Here is a 25,917-nt window from a genome sequence, read left to right as displayed (position 1 = left end):
TGTTGTACAAAATGTTAGTTTAGCTTCAGTCATAAATGATGGTGTAAAATCTAACTGAATAACTATAGATCCATGAAAGCAATGTCTGCTCTGAAAATTCCAACAGAAATATAAAAATGAAAGACAAATACAAAGTCCTAAATTGATTTTAGGTTATATAGAAGGCTTAAAGCTGTAGATTTTAATTAACATTCTTGAAAACATTTGTGTCTTCTCATGCATGAAATAGGTAAAGTATTGGTTAGTGTGAATATAGCAGTATACAAGTATGATAAATAGTGATACTAATAATAAATTTAATAGATGTCTATCATATTAACAAAGGTGGGCATATTGAATATTTTTGAAATACATAAAAAAAATTGGCTTGTTTGCCAATAACATGAATTTAAAAAAAAAAATTCTGTGTTGTGAAGTTTGTATCAATAGTGTAGCTCATTTGATACAAATTTAAAAAATATTTCTTGGTATTAAGGTAAATTTGGGTTTAAAAAGCCTACAAAATTTTTATGACGAAAAAAAAGACACTAAGTAATTTTTCACCCTTTTCAAGGAATTTTTAAGAATTTAGAGAGTGGTGGACAGTAACGCTTTGACATTTGTTTTGCTATTTTCAGGGCTGCACAACTTCACAACAGTTTGATTGTTTTTTGAGAGGAAGATTGTCACTTGAACAAAATAGTAACTGAAAATCTGCTTGAAGTTTATGCATATTCAGATGTTCCCCTTTTTCGAAATGACATCATTGCACAGTGGACATTTATTGCTTTGGTGCAAATTATAGCAAGGATTTTCGTGGACATAATGGAAAGTTTTGTGATGCCATAGTTGAATAAATATGATGCCTATTATGTCTTTCAAAGCAGTTGTCTGGCTTTAATCACACAGATCATTACTGAGATTATTTCAAAGAAAAATTTCCATAAAATGTAGAAGCCATATAAGGACGTTCCCCCATGCATGCTATTATAATGTAATTAGTAGCCCATTCTACTGACAGTTGGAAAACCTGCAAACTCAACATGTTTTATTATGGAAGGAATGTAATTATTAATTAAATTTTATTTATTTGAATAACATTTCTTTTGAAAGAATACTTTGTCACTCAATATTCATCATGATGCCTTCCATTACCTGGAAAACTGCATTCTGCATTAAAAGATAAAATACCATAAAGTGCAGTTAATATGTCTTTCAATGGGCCTTTCAGAAAAGATATGTAAATGAGAAAGTTGTATTATCTGCATTTTAATTAGAATGATATGCATATGAACAATTTTCCATGATTTTATCACTGTGCAATTGCTTTACTCAATTTTCCATTCTACATTTAACATGTTAAAATATTATCCATATATCTGAATAAGTTGAAATTTTTCCTTTTTTAAATTGAAAAAATAAATAAAATAGTATATGACATGAAAAAAGTTTAATTTTATGCCTCAAGAAAATCTTAATGCCTTAATGATTTTCTTGAGGTATTTTGCAGATATATCTGCAGTGATCTCCCCTTTTTATTCACTATACACCATATTCACTTTTGAAACAGCTTGTTTTCTGTGACACTCTTTGATTTGTGTGTATTTAAGGTGAGGGTTTTAAATCTTTCTTGAGAGCTTCTGATAATGGTGTGCTGTTAGTATTTTTAACCAGCTCTATTTAAAAATAATATTCTGGCTTTAACATTCTTGTTAGCTGATGCTTTATAAATGCGCCAGTAAAATGTATGAGAGAGCTTATTTAAAGTGAAATGCTTTTTTCAATCTTCTCCCAGCTTTAGCTTAGATTCCAAGAACACAAAGTGAATACAATAATAACAAGAATAACTGAATGTTCATTTGCTCTATAGCTTGATAGTTTAAAAACTAAAGCATTAACAAAACTCTGCTGTTTTTGCATGAGAATATAGTACTTAAAATATTTGCGAATCAAAGAATCTTTAGAGTTGCTATTATAAGTGAAAACTAAAATTAATATCTGCAGACCCTTAAAATTAATATCTGCAGACCCTACTAGACAGTGAGTTACAGCTATATCTTAAACAGCTCTAAAAATACAGGAGGAGGTTTAAATAACCTTTTTATTTTACTCTCAGTTTGAACACAAAGGCACAACTTGTGCTACAGATGAAATTTACACAGCTTGTGGATATTTTAAATTAACATAACAGACAATTCAATTTGAATGTGGATAATGTAGTCTGAGACCAAAGCATTGCAATAGAATAAGCTAGTTGATATATTTTACTGGCACATATATTAAGCATCAGGTACAAGAATGCTAAAGCCAGAATATATATTTTTAAAGAGAGCTGACTAAACATGCTAACAGCAAGACATGATTGCCTCAGACAGACTTCTCTCAACTAAAGATTCAAAACCCATGCCATAAATACACACAAAGCTAATTTTCATTCGGTTGATCTTTGGATTATGGTAACTTGGCGAAAATTTGGCGATCAACTCTGCTACAGCAACCCTCTATTTTTTTTTCGCCGCCATTTTGTCTTTACGAAGTTAAAGACATGTTTCTTTTCTTTTTATTTACTCAACACTTTTTTCAACAATCTACTAGCCGAATTACACTTATGCTAGAAATTTTATGTAACAAAACTGCTTAATCATGACAAATATTAACTGCAAAATTGGGAAAAAGTGCACAATCACAAACTCCTTGCGAATTTTTCAGAATAGCACATACACATAAACCATTTACACATCGACTTATTTTTACTTAAAAAAACATCCCAGAATTGCACAAAAATGGCATTGCACACACTCTTAACTTTAGCTATCTACACTGCTATTTTCTCATAAATTAAAAAAATTTGCATGAAAATTTTCTTAATCTTTAAACTCTGTAAAAAGCACATATATGAAATTACCTGATCGCGAAAAAGTATATACCTTTTCCAAGAATGAACATTTCCACGTATAAAATAAATAAAATATCCAAAAGCTTTTACCTCTAAATTATCTATTATATTATAAACGTCACCAACGAATTTATACGCAAACATTAAAAATAGTTACAAATACTTAGTGTCAAATATTTAAATTATTTCCATACACGTTTACTTCAACTGAAACGTATACCAAATTCCTACAAACATAAAATTCACAAAATAACTATCATTTAATTAAAATATCACTAAACCATGTACACGTCGACTTATTTTTACTTAAAAAAACATCCCAGAATTGCACAAAAATGGCATTGCGCACACTCTTCACTATATCCATGTACACTGCTTTTTTGTTATAAATTAGAAAAATTTCACAAAAATGCATGAAAATTTTGTGAATCTTTAAATCCAGTAAAAAGCACATAAATGAAATTACCTGATCACGAAGAATTATACCTTTTCCAAGAATGAACATTTCCACGTATAAAATAAATAAAATATCCAAAAGCTTTTACCTCTAAATTATCTATTATATTATAAACGTGACCAACGAATTTATACGCAAACATTAAAAATAGTTACAAATACTTAGTGTAAAATATTTAAATTATTTCCATACACGTTTATTTCAACTGAAACGTATACCAGATTCCTACAAACATAAAATTCACAAAATAACTATCATTTAATTAAAATATCACTAAACCATGTACACGTCGACTTATTTTTACTTAAAAAAACATCCCAGAATTGCACAAAAATGGCATTGTGCACACTCTTCACTATATCCATGTACACTGCTTTTTTCTCATAAATTAGAAAAATTTCACGAAAATACATGAAAATACTCAACATATACTACTCAAACGTATTCCAAAATACTACAAACATATAACTCACAAAATCACGATCATTAAATTAAAATATAATTAAATTAAAAAACACTACTTAAAATATAAATAAGCACATACATTAAATTAATAAAAATTAGATTACAATCCTAATTACTTTAAATTAAATCATTGCTAATAACAATTTTCCAATAATACCATATTAATTTATTTACTCCTTACATTTAGAACAATGCATAAAAATAATATCCTCAAATGATTAAAAATACTAACTTACCTAATCTTCTTCAGAATCTTCATTACGTGGAACACACACTTCCCTACAGAAAGAGTTCCAATCGGCTGCAGTACTACTGCTAATTTCTAAATCCGAAATCCAGTAGTCAACTGGCAGTTTATTCACCCAGTAATAAGAAATTAATAAAATTTCACCCCTACTCGAACTACTTTCAGCAAACCACGTACCCTTCTTTACACTCCGTTTCACAAAATGTCCATTTTCACCAGATTTCTTGCATCGCCATTCAAACTTCCTTTCACACAATCTCAAGTTATTATTATTATCAGATAAACGCATTAAAAATTTAGAATTCACTTTACATAGCGCCATGCAATCCGAAAATTAATCAACACTATTTCACACAACACACAATGAAGCTTAATACAAAATAATATAGTACTTATTTTTCCAAATTTACCCCCTTTTCCGATTAAAGAACTGTAATTCGTCCATTAATGTCACATGACATATCTCACGATCTCTCGTTTCCCTCACACAAAATAATGCGTAATCGGAATTGACTACTTCTCACATTATTACCAAAGTTCTAGGTAGTAACCTTTATTGCCTCCAAAGTGTCGCCAAACTACCTGTTACCATATTCCAATGATCAGCCTTTCATTCTAGTGAGGAATACGGAAAGGAGAAATTATAGAAAAGACTTGAATCGTAATAACTGGTTAATTAATGTGAGATGCTTTGTTGTTGTTGTCATGTCTATTATAAAGCCTCTTCAAATAGTAGGTGAAGATGACAGCTTTGGCAGTCTGCAAAAGGAGGTTCAAATTTGTTTTAGCATTGAGTATATATATATATATATATATTGCCATAACAAATTATAACAGGACTTCAGAATTTACTAGCTGATGAAAAAGAAACATTGCATTTCATCAGAAATATGGCATTTTGCCCAGTCATTGAGAATGCAAAAATTCTCATTCTACGAAGTTGTGTTTCTTAAATGACTGAAATTTATGGAAATGCAATGAGAAAAATTGCAAGCAAGTGTCAGAATGCAGGTTGGTTTACATATAACTATATCTCATTTACAACAGCTGTTCTCTTTATTTATTATTGGGCAAAGGAATATTTGACAGTGAAATAAGTAATATGAAGAATAATTGAAATCGTTTCCAAACACAGCTATTGATGACTATAATTACCTTTGAAAAGTATACATACATTTCCGTACAAAATAAAAATGTAAAATAGTAGAACTGCGTCAAAATAGAAGTAAGAATATTCAACGAAATGTTTCTCTCCAAAATTTAAACAAAGAGTTTATGACTTTTTGCTGGAGAATGCAAATAATCCTAAAAGTACCAAAATTGCTAAATTGATGTAGAAAGCGACATTCTTTTCATGTTAATCTGTATTCTACAGTTTCAACATTTAGATAATAAACATCTGCCTTATATGTAAAATTTTATACACTTCTGTATCAGTTCTGTTCTATGTAAAATTTTATACTTATTTTGTATCTTACTGTTTATCTCCAAATTAAAACCTAGATTTCATTTTGAAACTTGTTTGCTGTTCCCTTTTGTAAAAATATAAAAATATAACATAATGATGACTTCTATTGAAAGCAGAATTTTTAAGTTAAAACAAAAATTGATACCCGATTATGATCTGATATAATATCTGATATATAGTGTGACTGATATTTGATATAACAGATTTAAAAAAGGTATAGATTTCTGCTGGTTTATATATATGCTGTGCTTATTGTATGTCTAAAATTATCACATTTTAATTTAGAAACATGTATTCTAACTATCCTTCCCTGTAAATTAAATAAATCCTGGTATTGGATTTTCACAAAATTCCATTTATTAAAACATGATGTTTTCATAAGATATAATCCAAAAGTATATTCATATATAAATATAAGTATCACTTATATTTCTGCATGAAATTGTATTTGCTTGAAAATTTTTTGTCATACTATTTGAAAACTGAAATCCTAAAAAACTGGATCTTCAGTAATTTTGGTATTTTTAAAAATTTAGTAATCATCAGTAACAATAAGAAAATGTAACTTTTCAAAAATCTGTCTAATTGAAACATAAATTTTCATAATTTATATTTAATTTATAATCCTGTTGTAAACATACTTCTCTGATATTTTTTTACCTTTTCAGAATAAATTCAAAAGGTGAGTCACTTTCATCTTCTAGTATTGGATTCTCCATAGGAAGATCCACATATATACAGGTTTATCCTCCCCTAGCACTTACTGAACATTTTCTTTGTGAATCATCAACCAATAACGGAAATTCTGACACTCAGTAAGTTACATTTGGTTATATTTTTAAATCTATAGAATGTATGTAGTTATGCCCATACTTACTTGAGTGCATAGATCATGTTTTTTCTAACCTTTTGAATTCTGTCATACTTCCCAGAATTATGATTGCTCCATGCAATCTGAAATGCATGCAAAATTACATCTATGTTATCTGAAACATGCACATTCAGAGTTTAATATCTAAAATATAGTGAAAGCTGTGTTAGCATAGGTCAGTATATAAATGAAAGAGAATTAGATATTATGTATGACTTGGAAAAGAATTTGTGTATCAGAAGGAGGGGAGAAAAATGTGCGCCAGCATCTAATATCTAACCATTTAATGTTGAAACATGTGTCCTGTTAAAAAAATATTTTGTTTCAATATGTTCTATCACCTTTTTTGTTTTGAAAAACTGCATAAAAGTAAACGTAAACACACTTTTGTAATTTTTTCATAAAAATTGAGGAAAAATATGAACATCTAAAAACAAAATTTGAAATTCATAGTTTAATTACTTTAGTATAAGATTTCAGACAGCTCTTTTATATGAATTAATTTTCATTCATTCATTATGTTTGGTGCTAAAAGGATTTCCAAGTAAAAATTAATTAATCCAAATTCTTCCAAACAATTTGATGTAAAATTCATTTTCATTTACTTTCAGACTTAAAAGATACTAATCTATTATCAGTCAAAAGTTGTATTGTGAAAATTACTATAAATTATCATCATTTATTGAATTTTCTTAGTGTGGTTTTTGCATTACTTCAGTGAAATTTGAGAATTACAAAAATCTTCATACTAACATTCTTCCATCACATTTTTTCATAAGACGTGAAATGAAAAAAATATTGCTTTTAACTCAAGGAGTTTAAGTCTTGGATGACATCAGTGCAATTAATATATTACTTGAACTATTCATTGTTGTTTATTTTCTGTCCAGATAATTAGCTACAATGCAAACAAGATAGTGTGTGTGTATGTTTGGTCATAGGTGGAAAGAGTTAGACCTCTCTGCGCCATTTACGGAAAATTAATAATAAAAAAATTAACTACGATTAATATTAACAATAAAGAAAAATAAGCCTATAATATATACATACACAAAAAATATCTACACAATTATTGAAAATAAACGAGAATGAGACTAAAATGCGACATCAAAAAGTTAGTGCAGGTCTAAGTAAAGATGAGTCAAGCTACTAATAAAATTCCTGCCTAAAAACTACTCCCAAAAAATTCGAGATGCCAATATTAGGACTTTCATAACACAAAACACACCTTACCCCTCAGTACTGCTTTGTTTGAATTCATCCCCCTCCCCAAAACAACGGAAACAGAAAACGTAAACAACGGATGTTCTCTCCTAAGCACAGATGTTCTGATTCGTACCAGCATGAGATCGCTAAAGGCACAGTGTTCCCGCTAATGGAACACTTGGTTTTATTCAATGATTCTGCTTATGGTTTTTGTATGAAAGATTAAAAAAATATAGAACAAATAATTTGGAGTACAGCCAGCAAAATTTTGCCTAATGTTTTTTCCAAATAAAATTTTTTTGTATCATAAAAAAATAGAGAAAATTACTTGAAAAAGTGGATTTTAATAACACATAAATGAAAATTCTGTGTCTCCTTGTGATATGCTGCTATCTACTGTTTAAAAAGAAAAGTTTAAAGTATATTATAAAGGCATTTTTATCTATTTACGGTTGAATTTAAAGGTTTCGGAAGCGATTCAATTTGGGTGTTCCATATAGTGGAACACCGAGCCACAAAGGGTTAATATTTTATTTACATATTGTGTATTTTACTTAGCTTAATGACTTTTTATTATATTTTATATATAGGTATTTATGTGATACATAAGGGTGCACGCTGCATAGCATGTGTATAATAATTGTTAGTTGATGCATCATAATTTAATACTAGATGCATCATAATTTAATACTGTATCTATGCATTATTTGTTTAACCTAATGTGATGTGTAACCGTATATGTTATGTATGTGCATACAAAGAGACTTTTACATGCATCATAATTTAATATTGTATTTTTGCATTGTGAATTTTATTTAGTTTAATGTTCTTATTTAGTGCATTTAAGGAAAGCATGTATCATGCATTTACATAATGCAACGATCTATGTAGTGCAGTTTATATAGCAAACATCTGCGTATTTTTTTCTTCCGGGTTGAAATTTCACTCCCATGGTGCAATATTTCTATGTAGTTTTGTGCCATATTTTTTGTATTATAACCGAGGCATGTTAAATGACTCAGAAGCACTAAGCCCTTGTAAGGCCATGTAATTTCGAAGTAGTTTGCTATTAACTTTCAAAGCACACTTTTAGAGTGTGCTTTAAATTTTGAGAATTTATGCCTAGGTAAGTGGAGGGCACGGGATAAATACATATTTAACTTTGTTACCAACCAGATATGCATGTCCTTCATTACTTCGCACTTGAATTACTATATTAAAGTAATGCAAATAACTCATACAAATTTTGTGCATTTGTTGAGGAAAGGGGTAATAAAATGTGAAAAATTAATATATGAGAATTCTAAAAACATTACTAAGGACTGGCTTGAAATTCATATCACAAACTAAAAAAAGATAAATTTTTGTGAATGTGAAAGGCTTCAAAGACGTTCACTTCACCTAATGAAGAAGCTCTATGAGTAATTTTTGTGGAACCAAAGTCAAAATTGTGATTAAATTTCCAATTGTGATAGTTTCTTGAAGACTTATGTATTTCTTCTTTTTGGATGTAAGATTCATGTTCTTTGATGTAAAATTTTAATATGCTTTTAGTTTGATTCAAACAACACTGACAACATATGCTATAAATTCCCACATTTATTCTTTGGTCTTTGCACTGTATTAATCATCATACTATAAACATATTTTGTGATTTTCTCACCTTTCTCATTGTGTATTATTTAAGTGTATTATATGCTGCAACCATAACTTGTATTCTTTATTATCTAATTTAATAATGAAAAAAATATGCTCCTGAAACTTTTGCTGAAATGATTGTTGTAAGCTTAGTGGGATCTCTCTACAGTTTCATAGTTGATGGAAGAATTCATAGATATCAGTTGAGAAAATCCAGATTTTTTTCAAAAAATCAGAGAAATTTTTTAATAGACCTGCTGAATATAAATATCACCAAAATGGCAATAGTGTTAGCAATCTAATGAGTGTGTTTTCTGCATGTAGCAGCTGATCCATCTAGTGAACTTGTCCTTAATTTTACTGATTTTTGCTCCAATCTGTTTGTTATTATGCTATATTTTCAACATTAACTTTTTAATTTTGGATGTAGCCATTCTTTTATCTTCCATTAATAAACAAGTGGCATTAGTTAAGAGAGTTGCCAGAGTTAAATAAGTATTTGTTACAGCTGAAAGCATATAACATTTTGGTTGAAAGCATATTCATCCATAGCTATTCCGGACATCAAATTATAAAGTATTCAGACACATTGTAGGTTCCATAATTAGTACATATACCCATTCCATCAGGTTGAACTGGAAGCCTCTGACTGTCAAATTGTTCAAAAGTAGGATCAAGAAAGAGTTTAATTTCATGTTTTGATATTTACATATTTTCCCTTCAATTGTGAAAGTTGTTAAAAATCTGCCCAAATTTGCACCATTCATTTCAGCAAAATTTTTAAAGAATAAATCACTCTTTATTTACTGTAATGTGTAATCAGCAAAAAGTTTATTATTTTAAAATATGCTACTCTTGTCAGTTCAGTTTTAGTTGGTGAAATGCAAAATTCTTATTCCATCATAACTTTTCTTTGTAATAAATTTACATTTCCCTAATTATGAACAATTTTACTTTTAGAATGTCTTCTGATACAGATACTTTATCTGATGTTTCATCTCCTGAGTCTGATATCGGTGAACCACTTGAGAAAGAACATATTGTACTCTCAGACTGTTACAGATCTGATCAAGACAATGAATCTGAGAGGTTTCATTTTGAAGTATCTGTTAAACAAAGTTCCAGTCAAAATGATCTACTTGATCCATTCGATGATGAAACAAGAGAAATTACGTATGTCTTATTTTATTATATTGTATAAAATTAATGGCAAGTAAATTGCACAACTGTTACAAAATTTGAGAGTTTATTATTATTATTATTTATTTATTTTTTAATGGCAGCCAAATAGCCACAAATATAAATGTTGGCATGATATCTAACTACATGGCAATCCCAGTGACACAGCTGCATGACCAAAAAAATTACTATTGTATTAAATACAGAATAACAAAAACAACTCATAATAAATTTTACCGGAATGGTTTCGGATTATGCACGAAGCTTTAAAAATATAGGTTTTGTTTAACATTAGTTAAAGCATTTATGTCTTCTTGTGCAGTCAATGCCACATGAATTCAATTATGTAGGAATCTACAGAGTGGTGGATTGTGCTGCTTCAGCATCTATTTTACGATTTTGGAGTGCTCCACAGCCTTACAACAGTTTCATTGTCTCCTGAGAAAAAAAGATTGTCACTTGAATAAAGAAGCAACTGAAAATCTCTGGTGGAAGATTGCTGCATTTGATGTTTGTTCTTTCACCTTATTCCTAATGATGTCATTGCATGGCTACTTGTGATGTGATATGAATAGGCTACTGCTTAGTGCTTTAGCATATAATTTGGGTTGATGCCCCATTAACAATAAAAAAATAAAAATTAAAAAAAAAAAAAAAAAACTTTATTTTATTATATTGAAATAAAGGTTATAATCCTATTTTTACCATATTTATGAAACACTCAATGTGTTTCATAAATATGGTAAATTTGTTTACCAATCAAATCATTGCCATGTTTGCACATTATTGGGAGTGTTTTATTGAACATATTAGAAAGCTAGGTGATGTCACAGTTAAGTAAATATGATGCTTGTTACTTCTTTCCACAAGGCTTCTATCACAGAGACCATTATTGAGAATCTGCGACTGGGAACAGTTACATGATACAGATAATAAAAATATTATTATTAAATAATATTGATTAATTTCAGCATAAGTACACTTCATTAAAAATAAACTTTTTTTGATTAAACAAAAAAGATTATACATCATCCTTTTCTTAAGCTGAATTTTACGTTAATTGGAAGTACAATTTTTAGAGACTTAAAATGTTTTCCTGGTCCACTTTATTTCCAATTTCTACCCCTCAAAAAAAAAAAAAAAAAAAAAAAGCTTTTTCTTTTAAATAAAACTCTTAAATTTTTGTCAAGCTTGGCACCTTCTCTTATTTATTTTTAACATAGCCATCCTCTATGCTTTTTGTAGAGCCTAACTGAGAAATAAATTTGTTACAGTTTACAATTAAAATAGCATTTGGAAGTAATGATAATAACATGCTTGTTATGCTGATGGCCATACAGGAAGTGTTAGTGTATTAATGTAATGCAAATAAGTAATACAAATTTTATATGAATGTAGCACCATCTGCTAAGGAAAGTAGTAAGGAAACGAAAGATTAAGATATTAGAATTCTAAAAGCATTAGAAAGAACTGAATTGAAGCTAATGCCATTAACAAATATATAAACTTTTGTGAATGCGAAAAGCTTCAAAGAAGCTCCTTTCACCTACTGAAGAAGCTATATGAATTATTGTTGCAAAACCAATGAAAACAGTGATTAAATTTCCAAATGGGCTGTCAAAGATTTGTTTGTTTCTTCTTGTCGGACATAAGATTTATGTTATTTGATGCAAAATTTTAACTATTTTAGTTTGATTGATATATCTCAAGCACATTGACAAGACTTGTTTAAATTCTTGGAACTTTACACTGTGTTAATCATCATGCTATGAACTAATTTTGTGATACTTTTTCTCCACCTCTTAAAATGTGTATGGCTGTTTGTTAGATAATCACAAAGCTTGAGTTCTGTAATTTTTTATTTCCTATATCCGAAATTTGTATCTATTTATTATTTTAATCATTAAAAATGATCTGCTCCTGTAATTCCAACATGATTCCATAAGCCTGGCAGGTTTCATGGTTGATAAGAAAATGTATAAGTACTGGTGGAGAATTTTTTTTTTTTTTTTTTTAACTAGAAGAATTTTTTAAAAGAACCACTTCTGCAAAGAACATGTAAGATATAAATACCATCAAAATGGCAGTAATGCTGGTGATTTCATGAAGAAGTTTTCTGCATATAGCAACTTTTCCATCTATTGGCTATGCTCTTAATTTACTAATCTTTTTGTTATTACATTTTCAACATTGGCTTTTTTTATTTAGAATGTATCTATTATTTTAACTTCCATTAATAATTTGGTGGAGTTAGTTTATTTAAGGAATCTATCAGAATGAAAGAAGTGTTTATAAAAGACAAAAGTACATTACATCTTAATTGAAAAATATATTCATCTAACAGATATTACACGCAACCAAACTATAAAATGTTCAATTAATCCCTACATCTACAATTAATCCCTATTCTATCAAATTAAAGTAGAGTCTGTGATTGTCAAACTGTTAAAAATTGAAATTGGAAAGGAATTTAGCTGCTTTTTTCAGTATTTACATATTTTCCCATCAGCCATGAAAGTTGGCAAAAATACTGCTAATCTCTCACTGTTCCTGTTGTGAAAAGTTTCGATGAACAGATCACTGTTTATTTTGCGTAATGTGTTTATTTGTGTAAAAGTTTATTATTTTCAAATATATTAAGCTCATCAATTTAGTTTTGATAGTGGAATGTAAAATAGTTACTCTATTTTAGCTCTTCTAGGTAATAAATTTTATTTTTCTGATTATAAAATGTTTTACTTTTAGGATGCCTTCATTTACAAATGTTTTATCTGATGTTTCATCTACTGAGTCTGACGTAGATGAAGTTTTCGATTGTTCTGAAGCTCAGAGTCTCCTATGTGGCTTGCCTGCTCAATGCAGTTCCAATCCAGACAGCCTACTTTATGCATCTGATGATGAACCTGGAGAAGCTATGTATGCTCTGCATTATTGTTATATATATATAAACATATCTAGAATAAATGTAAAATGCAAAGTAGGTTTTGCTAGGTTGATTTCAGATTGCGCAGGAGTCATAAAGTTGTATATTGTCAAAAACATTTGTTCTTCTTATGCAGTCCAAGGCATATGAATTCTATTGGGTAAGAATTTTCACAGTGTACTATGCCATTCTGATATTTATATTGCCATTTTGCACTGCCCCCACAATCTTGCAACAGTTCGATTGTTTTCTAACAAAAAGATCATCACTTGAACACACAAATGACTGATAATCTAGGAGAGAATATTGCTGCATTTGATGTTTATTTTATTTATTTATTCTTTTTTTTTTTTTTTTTTTGCTTATTTGGTATGATGTCATTTCATAGCTACTTGTGATGCAATATGAATAGCACATTCAGTGCTTTGGTGCACAATTATGATGTTCACAAAAAATAACTGCATTTTATTACATTCAAATAAAGGTAAACTGCTTTTCTTTTTTTCCTTCATATTTGGCAAACCTTAAGTGTTTTCAGTTTTGCTGCTATAAGAGATGTCTACAAAGTATTGGGAAGATTGTCTTGGAAAGCTGGGTGATGCTCATTTGAATAAATGTAATGCTCATTATCTCTTTCAATAAGACAGTTGTCTGGTTTCCATCACACACACAAAAAAAAAAAAAAAAAAAAAAAAAAAAAAACATTATTGAGAATGTTTAAGTCATTGTCAGAATTTACCATTAACATAGAAACCATATAAAAAATTATCACCTCTTCCCTTGTTTGCTGTCATAGTGCATTGGTAGCAAGTCTGATGAACAGCCAGAAAATTCATGGGACTGCATCTATTTCTTGTCGCCGACGTTGCTGTGATTTATGTGTGTGCTGTCCTGATGTAACTGCTAGAATGTCTGGCTGGCAGCCATGGTTGAAGTCTCAGTAAGTGCATTTTCATGAACATCTTGATAAAAATTTACCTTCGACATGGACAGAACATGTAGGACGAGGAAATTATATACTACCTCAGTCTTTAGATTTAATCTCACATTATTGTTCCTTGTGACAATTTATCATGGGCATTGTGTTTGTACCCCACTTAATGCAAATTTCTATTATCACTAATGCTATGGCACTGGTTAATCTGAATGCAGTCGTATGCAAGCAGAATGAAAAATGAATTATCCGATAGCTGTCTATCATATTAGCAAAAATGGACATATTTAATATTTTTGAAATATGTTAAGGGGTATACAAAAACTTAAGCTTATTTGCCTCTATTTCAATATTATAAAATTTGGTATTGGTTACATAGTTCATTTGTCATGAATTTTTTAAATGCTTCACAGAGTTAAAACTAAGCCTGAGGTTGAATAAGTAAGAAATTTTTGTGTAAAAATAAGTACAAGGTAGTTTTCATCTTTTTCACTTCATTCCCCTTTCATTCAATAATTTTAAAGCCAGAAAAAATTGCTATTTATGATTTTATGCAAAAACATTAGTGTAATTCAGTAAATGAAAAGGTAAAAGTTGCTTGTCAGGTGCAGGTTGATGGTTTTCTAAAGTCTTTTTTAAAAAGATTCCCAAACTATAGATAGACAAAAATTGTCAACACATGAAACGATAACATACTTTAGCATTTTAAAATACCAATTTTGATTGCTAAATTAGGATTACATGATTCGTTAAAAAAATAAAATGCTGACATTTGTTTCCAAATCTTTGTATAATTTTTTTCTCCCAAGTATGTAGTCATCTGATTTTGTGTAAAAAAAATGCAAATTCCACCAGCACATATTTGAAATTTAAGGGAAAAAGTATCACAATTTATTTATAAAAACCAACTGGAACTTTTTGGAACTTCGAATATAACAAAACAAATACATGTAAAAAAGGCAGCGTTTGCTTAACTGAATTGTTATGAGCGTGGTTACCTGAGTTTGGGAGACACTCTGAAAATTTGGTAACTTCTGCTAAAGTGATTGTGATTAGAGGTGGACAGTCCACTCTCCAGAATTGATTCAAAGAAACGATTCATTGTACTCAGCAAGTGATCTCTGGTCCAATGAAAATGGAGCAGTAGTTCTTAAACAGTTTACAGATAGCTCTTGCTGGGAAGTGTGTCAAAAATTTCATCCCTCTTATGTAAACACTAACATTCTTTCCTTTATTTTTACCATAAATATCTCTGACCTTTTTATTAAGTATGTATGTGTTTTATATATATATGTGTGTATATGCTTTTGGTTTGCTTGTGTTCCATCTACTATTTAAAAAACAAAACATTAATTAAACTGATGCATTTCAGCGAAACTGACCACTCCTGTTGGCAGATGGATGGAATTTTTTTCCATCTGACAGTGCTAGGATCTGTTTATAGTACATGGATTATAAGTGTTGAGTTTCCTCCTCAGATTCCCAGCTGCTCACTCCTTCTCTAGCCACAGATCTGATTCCTAAGTCTTTATTATTCACTTTTTTCATCTCTCTGGCATTTGTGCTGTAGCCACAAATCTGGCTTCTGTGGAGTCTTGATTATTTGCTCTTTTCGCTTCCTCGGAGATGTTCCTTTAAGTTTCATTTTGATTCTTTGAATACTGTACCACAGTAGAGCTGTGTATTTTAGGTATTACCTTTTTTGAAGAATGTTATTGTAACATTTATGTAAAATAATAAATTATATTTTTATTTTACTGATGTCTTGTAGTCAAGAGCTGTGAATTTCTCTTTAATCTTCTTTAAACATAAATTTTTGCATCTAATGTATTTTTTCAAGGTTGCAGAACAAAATGTGGACCCTAACTGCATAGAAGAACCTTGAACACTATGTAGTATCATTTTGTCAAACTAGATAAAAAAAAGGGGGGAATGCTGGTATTGTCAGCAGACAGTTTCCTGTTCTGCCTCCAATCTAAAAATTTATTTTTACACTGTTCTTTGCAGTAGCAACAAAATATCAATTATAGTAATAAAATAATGCAATCTTTAACAAAAATGAGTTTAGTTTTCATTATTTTTTAACTTTTAGCCCCTTTTTTTATTGCAGAATTTCATCGTTGTTCGATTTAGAAAGGTGTTTTTAGGGGATCTCAAAAGTACAGTTGAAAGAAATTGCTCATTTTGGTGAGCAATTTTTCTAGGGAGTGAGCGGTTTGATTGAGTTGATTCCACCGATTCCACTTCTTATTCGATTCTTCCTGCTTTTACCTCATCATTGTTCACCATTCTTGATCCCCACCTGTTTCGAGCACATTCACCAAAGTCATTGTTAGTGAGCAGTGAATCATTAAAAAGAATTGATTCACTTAAGTGAGTGAATGGTTTTGATCTGATCTGTTAAAGGAGCGGTTTTGCCCATCTCTAGCTGCAACAACACATTTATACCAAATAATTGTATAGATGGCCAAAAATCCACATAACTTGTTGAGTGAATATAATAGTAAACCCATCAGTTAATAAAATCACTAACGTTTCAAATTAAAAACTTCTGTTCTTATGTTTATAAGTGGTGGCTAAAGAAAATAAAGTTACTAATAACAGTTTAACTTATTTTTGAAAAAAATGTTTTACTATTTCTGTAATAAAATGCAAAATTACTTAATAATTATTACTTTATGACTATCCACACCCTCAACGAAAAGCATGCTTTTGAGTAGACGTGTATTTGCACTTTTAAAAATTCAACTGTTGTTTTTACTGAATAGCTATTTCTTTTGCTGGAAGTTTGGTGATGGAAAGAAAGTATTGCATTTCTCAAGGAATATGGTTTTCTGCCCAACAGTATCCCCTTCTGTGGAGTAGTACTTAAATGACTGAATTTTGTGGAATTGCATTATGAAAAATTCTAAGCCTAAAAACAGAATGCAGGTAAGAAACTGATTTGGAAATAGGCATATCTCATTTACAGCAGCTGCTATCTATCTTTAGTTGAGCAAAGGAATATTTGTCAGTGAGACACTCTGAAGATTATCCCCAAATACAACTATTGGTTAGAGTGATTAACTATGAGGAATGTGAATGCCTCATATGGAAAAAGAAGAATGTAAAAATATAGGTGACTTTGAATACATTGTTGAAGTAGACATAAAAATATCCAAATGTTTCTCACCAAAATGGGCAATGAGTTTTTGCTAGGGGTGTGGATAGTCATAAATTACTACAATTTTTAAATTGCAGTATTTTTATTATTTTCAGTTTGTATTGTAGTATTTAGTTGTTATTCTGTATATCCACATTTCAACATTTAGATTTTACATCCTTGCAGGATGCATTTCATGTGAAATTTAGCATACTTGTGTATCAGTTTATCCAAATAATCTCAATATTAAAAATTATGTTTTATTTTGAAACTTGCTTGTTTTCCTATTTCATGAAAATATTTCTATAGGATAGACTTTTTTGAAAATGAGGAATTTTTAAGATTTCGGTAGCTGATAAAAATGGTATATTTTTCTGTTTGCTAATTTATAATATGCTTATATGCTTTGTTTGAGGTATATCAGAAGTTATTATATAGCTGGCAACTTTTCATGTTTTGCTGAGAGACTTTCGAGTTTCTGCAACATCTCCTGATAAATCATCAAATTTCCCAGTTTTTAATTTTTAGCTTTTACTGAAGTATTTCTCAGCAATAAATGAAATTTATTGAATTGATAAAACTTGAATGGTGCAAGTTTCATTCTCCCACCCTTAGAGTTTTTTAATGTAATTTTTCTTATTAAATTTTATTTTATCTGAAATGTCTTAATCTACTGTAGAGATGCTAAAATTTTACTTAAGAGATTCAATTAATGTTTAATCAGTTAATATTTATAATCCAAATTTTTTTACGTCCATAAGTGTTACATTATTAAGCTTATGCACCCAATAGTATGTGCATTAAACATTAATTTTATTTTCACTGTGTTTAAAAATACTTTGATAGATCAAAGCTTTTCTTCCTATCAAGCTTTTTCCGATTCTAAGAAATGTGAGAAAATTACCAAAAAGATATTAGCCAAAGAATATAAAATTTAGAATATCTATTTAAATATTTACATATTTTATATCAGAAGGATGTTATAAGAGGATAAAAAACCTGAATCATATAATGCATGAAATTATCATTTTAGCAGAAGCAATTCAAAAATTAAACCTAATTGTACAGTTTTATATTTTCTTAATTTTGATTCTTATGAAATAATTAAGTTTCCCAGTATATTAAATAAATCCTGTAGTTGGAATTTTACAGAATTTATTTATCTTAAGTGTCTGTCATATTCTATTTCCCTGTAATAATGAATAGAAGAATATATTCTTGCATCAAATTGTCTTTGTGTCTAAAATTTTTAAGTGTGCTATTTTAAAACTAAAATCCTCAGAATATGTGATTTTTCAAATAAATTTAGTATTTTTTTAAATTTAATAATCATCAACATTTAAAAAATGTGACTTTCCATAAATCTAAGTAACTGAAATAAAAATGTTCATAAATTATATTCACAGACTCACCTACTGCAAGTTATATTTCTATTATAGTTTTTCTTCATCCTTCCTAGGGTAAATTCAGAAGATGACACATTTTCACCTTCTAGTATTGGATTCACTATAGGAAAATCCACATATATACAGATTTATCCTCCTCTAGCTCCCACTGAACATTTTCTTCATGAACCATCAACCAGTAATGGAGAGTTCAGAATTGAGTAAGTTGCATATAATTATGAATGTAAGAATGTATTATTATGAACTTCAACTCATAAAATGTATGGAATATGTATACTTATATACAGTCAAAAGTCATTAATCCGGACACCCATAATCCGGACCTCAAAGCTACAAACTTTTTGCACATGCATCAATGCATGCGCGTAATACCTTCACGCATGCACGTAAGACCTTTACAGCTGCGAATATGCGTGTGCGCAAAATACGTTTACGAATGCGCGTTTAATGTATAACGGACAGTATAAGCTAAGCTAAAATTATCTAATTCAGTTAATGTTGCAGATTGCGTTGTTCCTTAATCTTCGAATTGGATTCGGCATATTATGTTTTGCAGAGTGTTAGAGCAATTTTATAAAAGTAAGCTTGAACTTTCGAGTATGTCAAATAAAATTTCTGATATATATTTACTAATATGTAAAGGATCTACAAAGCGAAAGTATGTTTCGAAGTCCATTAAACAAAAAGTGGAATTGCTGCAAAAAATGGATAAAGGCATATCCTTTGTTTATCTAAACTTTAACTTTTGTTTATCTTTAACGCCGCGCCCCGCAATGAATTGGAAGTTGATCTGTCAGCACTATCCTTATCTTCAGGGTAGATGTTTTTATTTTATTTGGCTTATAATTCCTTACTAAATGTAGTATTTCATCTCAATGTACTCCGTCTTTGATATGATTTAAATCAACTTCCTCGTCGTTATAATTCGCTTCCGATAGCGAAGAAAGTAACGGAGGTTATTGAAAACGAAAAAATTTCGATTCACAAATTAGTCGGTATTCTCGGCACAGCAATTAACGGGACTTGAACTGCGGGACTTTGTAACTGAACAAGAAATTATGTCTGTTTATAGAATTAAAGAGAATGTATTATCACATAAAAAACGAAGCAACTTAAACAATTTACATTAAAAGAAATGTTTAATAAAATAAACAAATAAATATTAAGCTTTTTTTTTTTTTTTTTTTTTGTAAATTTTGATACTCTTTAGATAATAATTGTTCTTTATTTCATAAATTATGGTTTCATATTTTTAATTTTATAGTTTCTGCATGCCATCTTACCAGATTTAAACTGATGATCCATAATCCGGAAAAATCGATAATCCGGAATCGCCGAAGTCCCGACGAGTCCAGATTAACGACTTTTGATTGTACTTACTTGAATGCATGGGTTACTTTTGAAACCTTTTGAATTTTGTAGTGTTTCCTAGGAGTATGATTGCTCTTTGTAATATGAAATCAAAATTGTGTCTGTGTTATCTGAAACATGTACAGGCTGTCTTTAGTATCTAAAATATGCAACTGAATGTTGTGATAGAATGATTGGTAGATGAATAAAAAAAAAGCCAGACATCATTATCTGTCTTGCAAAAGACTAAGTGTAATAAGGAGGGTTGAAAAGTACACACCAGCACTTAATTGCTTATTGTCCAAACATGCTTTCTATGTTGAAAAATATTTGTTTTACTATGTTTTATACCTTTTTAAGTTCTGTTCCATTAGTTTTGAAACATTGCATAAAAGAGAACATGTTTTTTAAATATATATATATAGAAATTGTTGAAAAATAAGAACATTTAAAAATAAAAATTGAACTTCATAGTTTAATTATTTTAGCATGAAATTTTGATCAGTTTTTTTTATATGAATTATTTGTAACTTATATTCATTATATTGGGTGCTAAAAAGATTGCGAAGTAAAAAGAATTAATAAGTTGTTCCAAAAAATTTGATGCAAAATTCTTTCTCATTTACTGATCAGCCTTCACACTGTTAATATATATATATGTGTATATTATCAAGTGCAAATCGTAATGTGGAATGTACTACAGTCAAAAGTCGTTAATTCTGATACCCATAATCCGTACCTCAAAGCTACAAACTTTCTGCGCATGCGTCGTGTGTTTCAGCGTGCGCGTAAGACTTTACGGCTATGCATAATACGTTTACGCATGTGCGTTTTATGTATAACAGACGGTATAAACTAAAATTATCTAATTATATATTTCAGTTAATGTTGCAGATTGGGTTGTTCCTTAATCTTTGAATTGGATCTGGCTTATTATTTTTTGCAGACTGTTAGAGCAATTTTATAAAAGTAAGCTTGAACTTTCGATTATGTCAAATAGAATTTCCGATGCTAGAGCTCCCAAAGGATCTAGAAAGCGAAAGCATGTTTCGATGTCCATCAAACAAAAGTGGAATTGCTGCAAAAAATAGATAAAGGCATATCCTTTGTTTCTATAAACATTCCGAAATCTGTTTATCAATTTCGCTGCTCTGTGGCAGGGGAGGGGACGCTGCGGCGCGCAATGAATTTGAAGTTGATCTTTCAGCGCTATCCTTATCTTCAGGGCAGATGTTTTATTTGGCTTATAATTCCTTACTAAATGTAGTATTTCATCTCGATATACTCCGTCTTTGATATGATTTAAATCAAATTCCTCATCATTATAATTCACTTCCGTTAGCGAAGAAAGTGACACAGAGGTTATTGAAAACGAAAAAATTTCGATTGAGAAATTAGTCGGTATTCTCGACACAGCAATTATAGGACTTGAACAGCGGAACTTTGTAACTGAACAAGAAATTATGTCTGTTTATAGAATTAAAGAGAACGTATTATCACATAAAAGGAAGCAACTTAAACAATTTACATTGAAAGAAATGTTTAATAAAGTAAACAAATAAATATTAAGCCTTTTTTTTTTTTTTTTTTTTGTAAAGTTTAGTACCTTTTAGATCATAATTGTTCTTTATTTCATAAATTACGGTTTCATATTTTTAATTTTATAATTTCTGCTTGCCATCTTACCAGATTTAAACTGATGATCTATAATCTGGAAAAATCGATAATCCGGAATCGCTGAAGTCCCGACGAGTCCGAATTAACGACTTTTAACTGTATAAACATTTCATCATTTACTGTTATCCTATGTGTGCTTGTTGTATTTTTTCCGTGAAATTTGAGAGTTGTTCAAATCTACAACCAGCATTAAAATATTCCTAAAGATATGGAATGAAAAGAATTTGCTTTTAACGACTTTTAAATGTGACAGTTGCTAGTCAGTGTAATTAATGTATTGAATTATTCAATATTGTTTATCATCTGTGCAGGTAAGTAGCAACAATAAGAACAAGAGAATATGTTCATTTTTGCCCATAGTTCTGTATACCATTGGTCAAAATGCAAATTTTGCCCAACTGTATGATTGTTTTTATCAATAGAAGTCTAAAAATAGTAATTATTATGAAAAAATTTAATGCACAAAATTTTTATTCTACATTATTCAAAAATTGTTACTGAGTTCAAAATTTCCTGATTTACATTTTTAAGATTATATTTTTCTTAATTTCTTACTGCTTTAACACTTTTTCTCCAAAAAAAAAAAAAAAAATTTCCTATAGCTGCCAACTTCCCAAATTTTTCATAACATTCCCTCTTAAATCTCAAACTCCCAGTTTTAAATTTTTAGTCTTTACAAAAAAAAAAAAAAAAAAAAAAAAAAAAAAATCAGCTATAATTAAAATTCCCTAAATTCATGAAACTTAACTTCTGCCTGAGTTTCCTTAATCTGTTATAGACAGACATACTAGAAAGCCCAGCGGTCATACGAAATGACCACTGTTCTAGATATATAAATTGTAATTAAAATGATTTGTACATTTACAAAGGTGTCTACTAATTTAAACTGAATTACCCAGTACAGGCGGCGAGGATGCCCCTTTGGTTACTGCCCCACGGGGTTTCTCCCTTCTGCTTGCTTAATTGCTTAGGTGATTTAAATAATGAAATGTTAATTCACATGTCAAAGATCTCTTTGTACACAACATTTCTTGTGTGGATCTTTCCATCATTTTTAAGCTTGCCTTGCACTGGCATGTCCTTGCAGAGGACCATCAATTATTTTTAATTTTACGTCAGTTCTTTCACGAATTCTTGAAGAGGCAACATAAAGTTAACTGTGTCCAAATGCGGGCTCAGGTAAAAAAATGGCAACACGCTTAAGCGTTTGGCCTTGAGACTTATGGATGGTCATAGCAAAGGCAAGTTTTACAGTAAATTGTCTACGTCTCAATTGAAACAGCAACCCCGCACCGTGGCAACTTCACCCCCATTGGCTAGTACAGTTACGCAAGCAACCAATAAACTATCATCGACAAACAGACACTTGAGCCACATATATATATAGGGTGAAGTAACATCATCTCCTCCAAAACGGCTGGCTCCCAGGCTTAATGAAGCACGCCGTTGGATTCCACAGGTGTGTGGCACGCCATTTTGACCATTCGCGTCTTCTTGGGACTTTAATTAGCCGAGATATTAATTAAAAACTAATTTTCCCCTATATTTTCCCTACATTTTCCATTTTCTTTCTTGGGTTTTCCCTATTACAGGGATTTGGCTACGTGCCAAATTCTTTTTTCTCAAATATCTACAGAACGGCGCCGAGTTGAAATTCGAGACACGTATCCTCGGATTCCAAAAATTCGTAATTACTTAATATTTGTGTTTAATTTTGATTTACCCAAATATATGGTATATTGTTAAATTTATCAGCACAATAGTAAATACATTAATTACTGTATTTATGCGAGTCTAATGCGCCATCGAATCTAATGCGCATCCCCATTTTAAAACTTTAAATAATAAAAAAATTGTTTGTCGGCGAATGTAATGCGCATCAATGATATGAGGAATTTATTGAATCTTATTTTATACAACAGTGGATTTGTATATAAACTATCAATTAATGGTATCATAATTTTATTTAAATTTAGATACCATATTTTATACAACAATGGATTTATACATAAAGTAGTGGAACATAGAATTAACCTATTAGTGGGCAATTGTTATGTGAAACAATCACTGTTAATTACCACTACCGTATATACGGTACCTATCGTAAAATATGAACATGAAATAAATCGTAACATTTCTATCTAGCTAACAGTTTCTACAATTAGTGATTAATAGTAAACGTCTTTATTCACTGTTTTCATCACTGGAATCCTCGCAGCTCTTTTCGTCAGACGCAGATTCATTTCTTCTTTCCTCATCATCATCATCGTCATCCTCGGCGTTCTAGAGCTCGTCATCTTCACTGCCATTCAATGAATTTGAAATTCAGCATTTCTTGAAAGATTTCACAATCTTTGGTGCTTCGATGCTTTTCCAGGCAACAGAAATTCAGTGCAACAATGTGCGGTGCAGCACGCTTAATTTTTCCTGTCGGGGTCAATTCGCGGTCATCGGCGAACTTTGCACTCGAATCTAATGCGCACCCCAATTTTGAATACTACATTTGGCCAAAAACGATGCGCATTAGATTCACGTAAATACGGTATTAGCTTTCTTTTTATCATATTTTTAAAGTACTTTGATAAATAAAAGCTTCATTTCCCTACTTAGATTTTTCTCAGCATAAAAGCATAAGATACTTGCAAAATTATATTAGTTAAAGAACTTCAGCTTTGGAATATTGAATTAAAAATTGTTAATAGTTCAATAACCTGAATCAGGTATTAAAAGGAGAATTTGAGTCAGTTTATATTTGTATATTTTATAAACAGCATCCCTGGTTTTCATGCGAGCACATACCAGTTTTTCATAGTTCAAGGTTGGCAGCTATGCTTTTTTGTTGCTGAGCCTTTTTCTCTTTATATGATATATAAATCAAAACTAAATTTAATTTTCAAGAGTACTCTGACTCTTTATTTTAATTTATTTATTCTTTTTATCCTAAAAATACACTGGTGTGCAAAATTTAAGGATGAGATAGTTTTTCGAATGTAACATCATTCAGAAGTGTTCCACATTGACCCACATCATAGCAAGTGACTAAAGCCATCCAAACAAGGAATAAAAAAGATAAAAAGGCATTTTGTAAAAGCAGCTGCGGATGTGACTGGAGAAAAGACAGAAACATCTATGCAACAGGCCCATGGAAGAAAAATCCAGTGTTAAAAGGGGATATGATCGCCCCTGAATATGATACAGGAATTGCATGTGTCCATGCAGAGGCCAAGTTTATCAAGGCTGTTGAGGCATCACTCGCTATTCCTTTTGTAGTACCATTTTCAGTTGTAGAAGCATTATTGTCAGCTGATCACATGCTGCCAGACATCTCTGGAAAAAATCCCACATGTCCTGTGACCATGTGGTGTGACCGTGGGTAAAGTGAACCAGGTGATGTTTTCTGGATTGCCTGTTCCTGTTGGCTATATCTCATGTTTATAACAATGTCATTGGAATCACTATAAATCATGCCATAGCTTTCACCGAAATTCGGCGTGTGTACCACCTGTGTTTTTAATACCTTTCTGACATTCCTTCCCTGCAATGTGTCATATATGCTTATGTCCTAATACTAGTCCCAAATCTGTTTCCTAATTGGTCTTTTGGTCCATTCTGTTTTCTTGTTCTGCTTTTATGCTGATTTCTCTCCCTCGTTCTTAATTTTTGAACACCATTGTAGTTTTTGCATGTAATAAATCACTCTAAACTGCATCATTTCAAAATTAATCCATATCATATGATTCTTGCATAACGATAATGATGCAGTCATGCACATAAGGCTTCATCCAATAATAATTTCAAATTTGTCTACCAAAATTTAAAATTAACCAACAAAGATAAAGCTTGACTAAAACTAAATCATTCTGAACTGAGCTTTCATTCTCTGTGCTGGGAATTTATTTGCCACATGCTGCTCTGTCTTTCATCAATATTAATTGCCGTAAAAACCTGGAAAGGCATAAATGTGATTATGATCAAAATGGATGTGCAAATTGCATCCATTGCACTATGTAACTCAAAGCTGTGGTTTCCAAGAATGAAAATGTTAAATCTACACAACTGTTAACATTTTTAATGTATGA

The 25,917-nt window shown here is 30.3% G+C and overlaps 1 protein-coding gene across 4 annotated transcripts in view; it reads left to right on the top strand.

The window, feature by feature from the left end:
* LOC118197171 (uncharacterized) overlaps window positions 1–25,917 on the top strand; it is a 65,966-nt gene that overhangs the window by 18,916 nt on the left and 21,133 nt on the right. For all 4 annotated transcript variants that reach the window (XM_085822758.1, XM_085822757.1, XM_035368678.2 and 1 more), the window contains exons 3-6: window positions 6,181–6,327; window positions 10,188–10,400; window positions 13,152–13,322; window positions 18,865–19,011. In XM_085822758.1, coding sequence (XP_085678884.1) covers window positions 6,181–6,327; window positions 10,188–10,400; window positions 13,152–13,322; window positions 18,865–19,011 — 678 coding nt within the window. The remainder of the gene's footprint in view (window positions 1–6,180; window positions 6,328–10,187; window positions 10,401–13,151; window positions 13,323–18,864; window positions 19,012–25,917) is intronic.

The sequence above is a fragment of the Stegodyphus dumicola genome, chromosome 8, assembly GCF_044657685.1.
Source record: "Stegodyphus dumicola isolate Sdum_Otavi_A_Nest chromosome 8, ASM4465768v1".
Lineage (NCBI taxonomy): Eukaryota > Metazoa > Arthropoda > Arachnida > Araneae > Eresidae > Stegodyphus > Stegodyphus dumicola.
The sequence above is the reverse complement of the archived record's forward strand: the minus strand, read 5'-3'. Positions and strand labels throughout refer to the sequence as shown.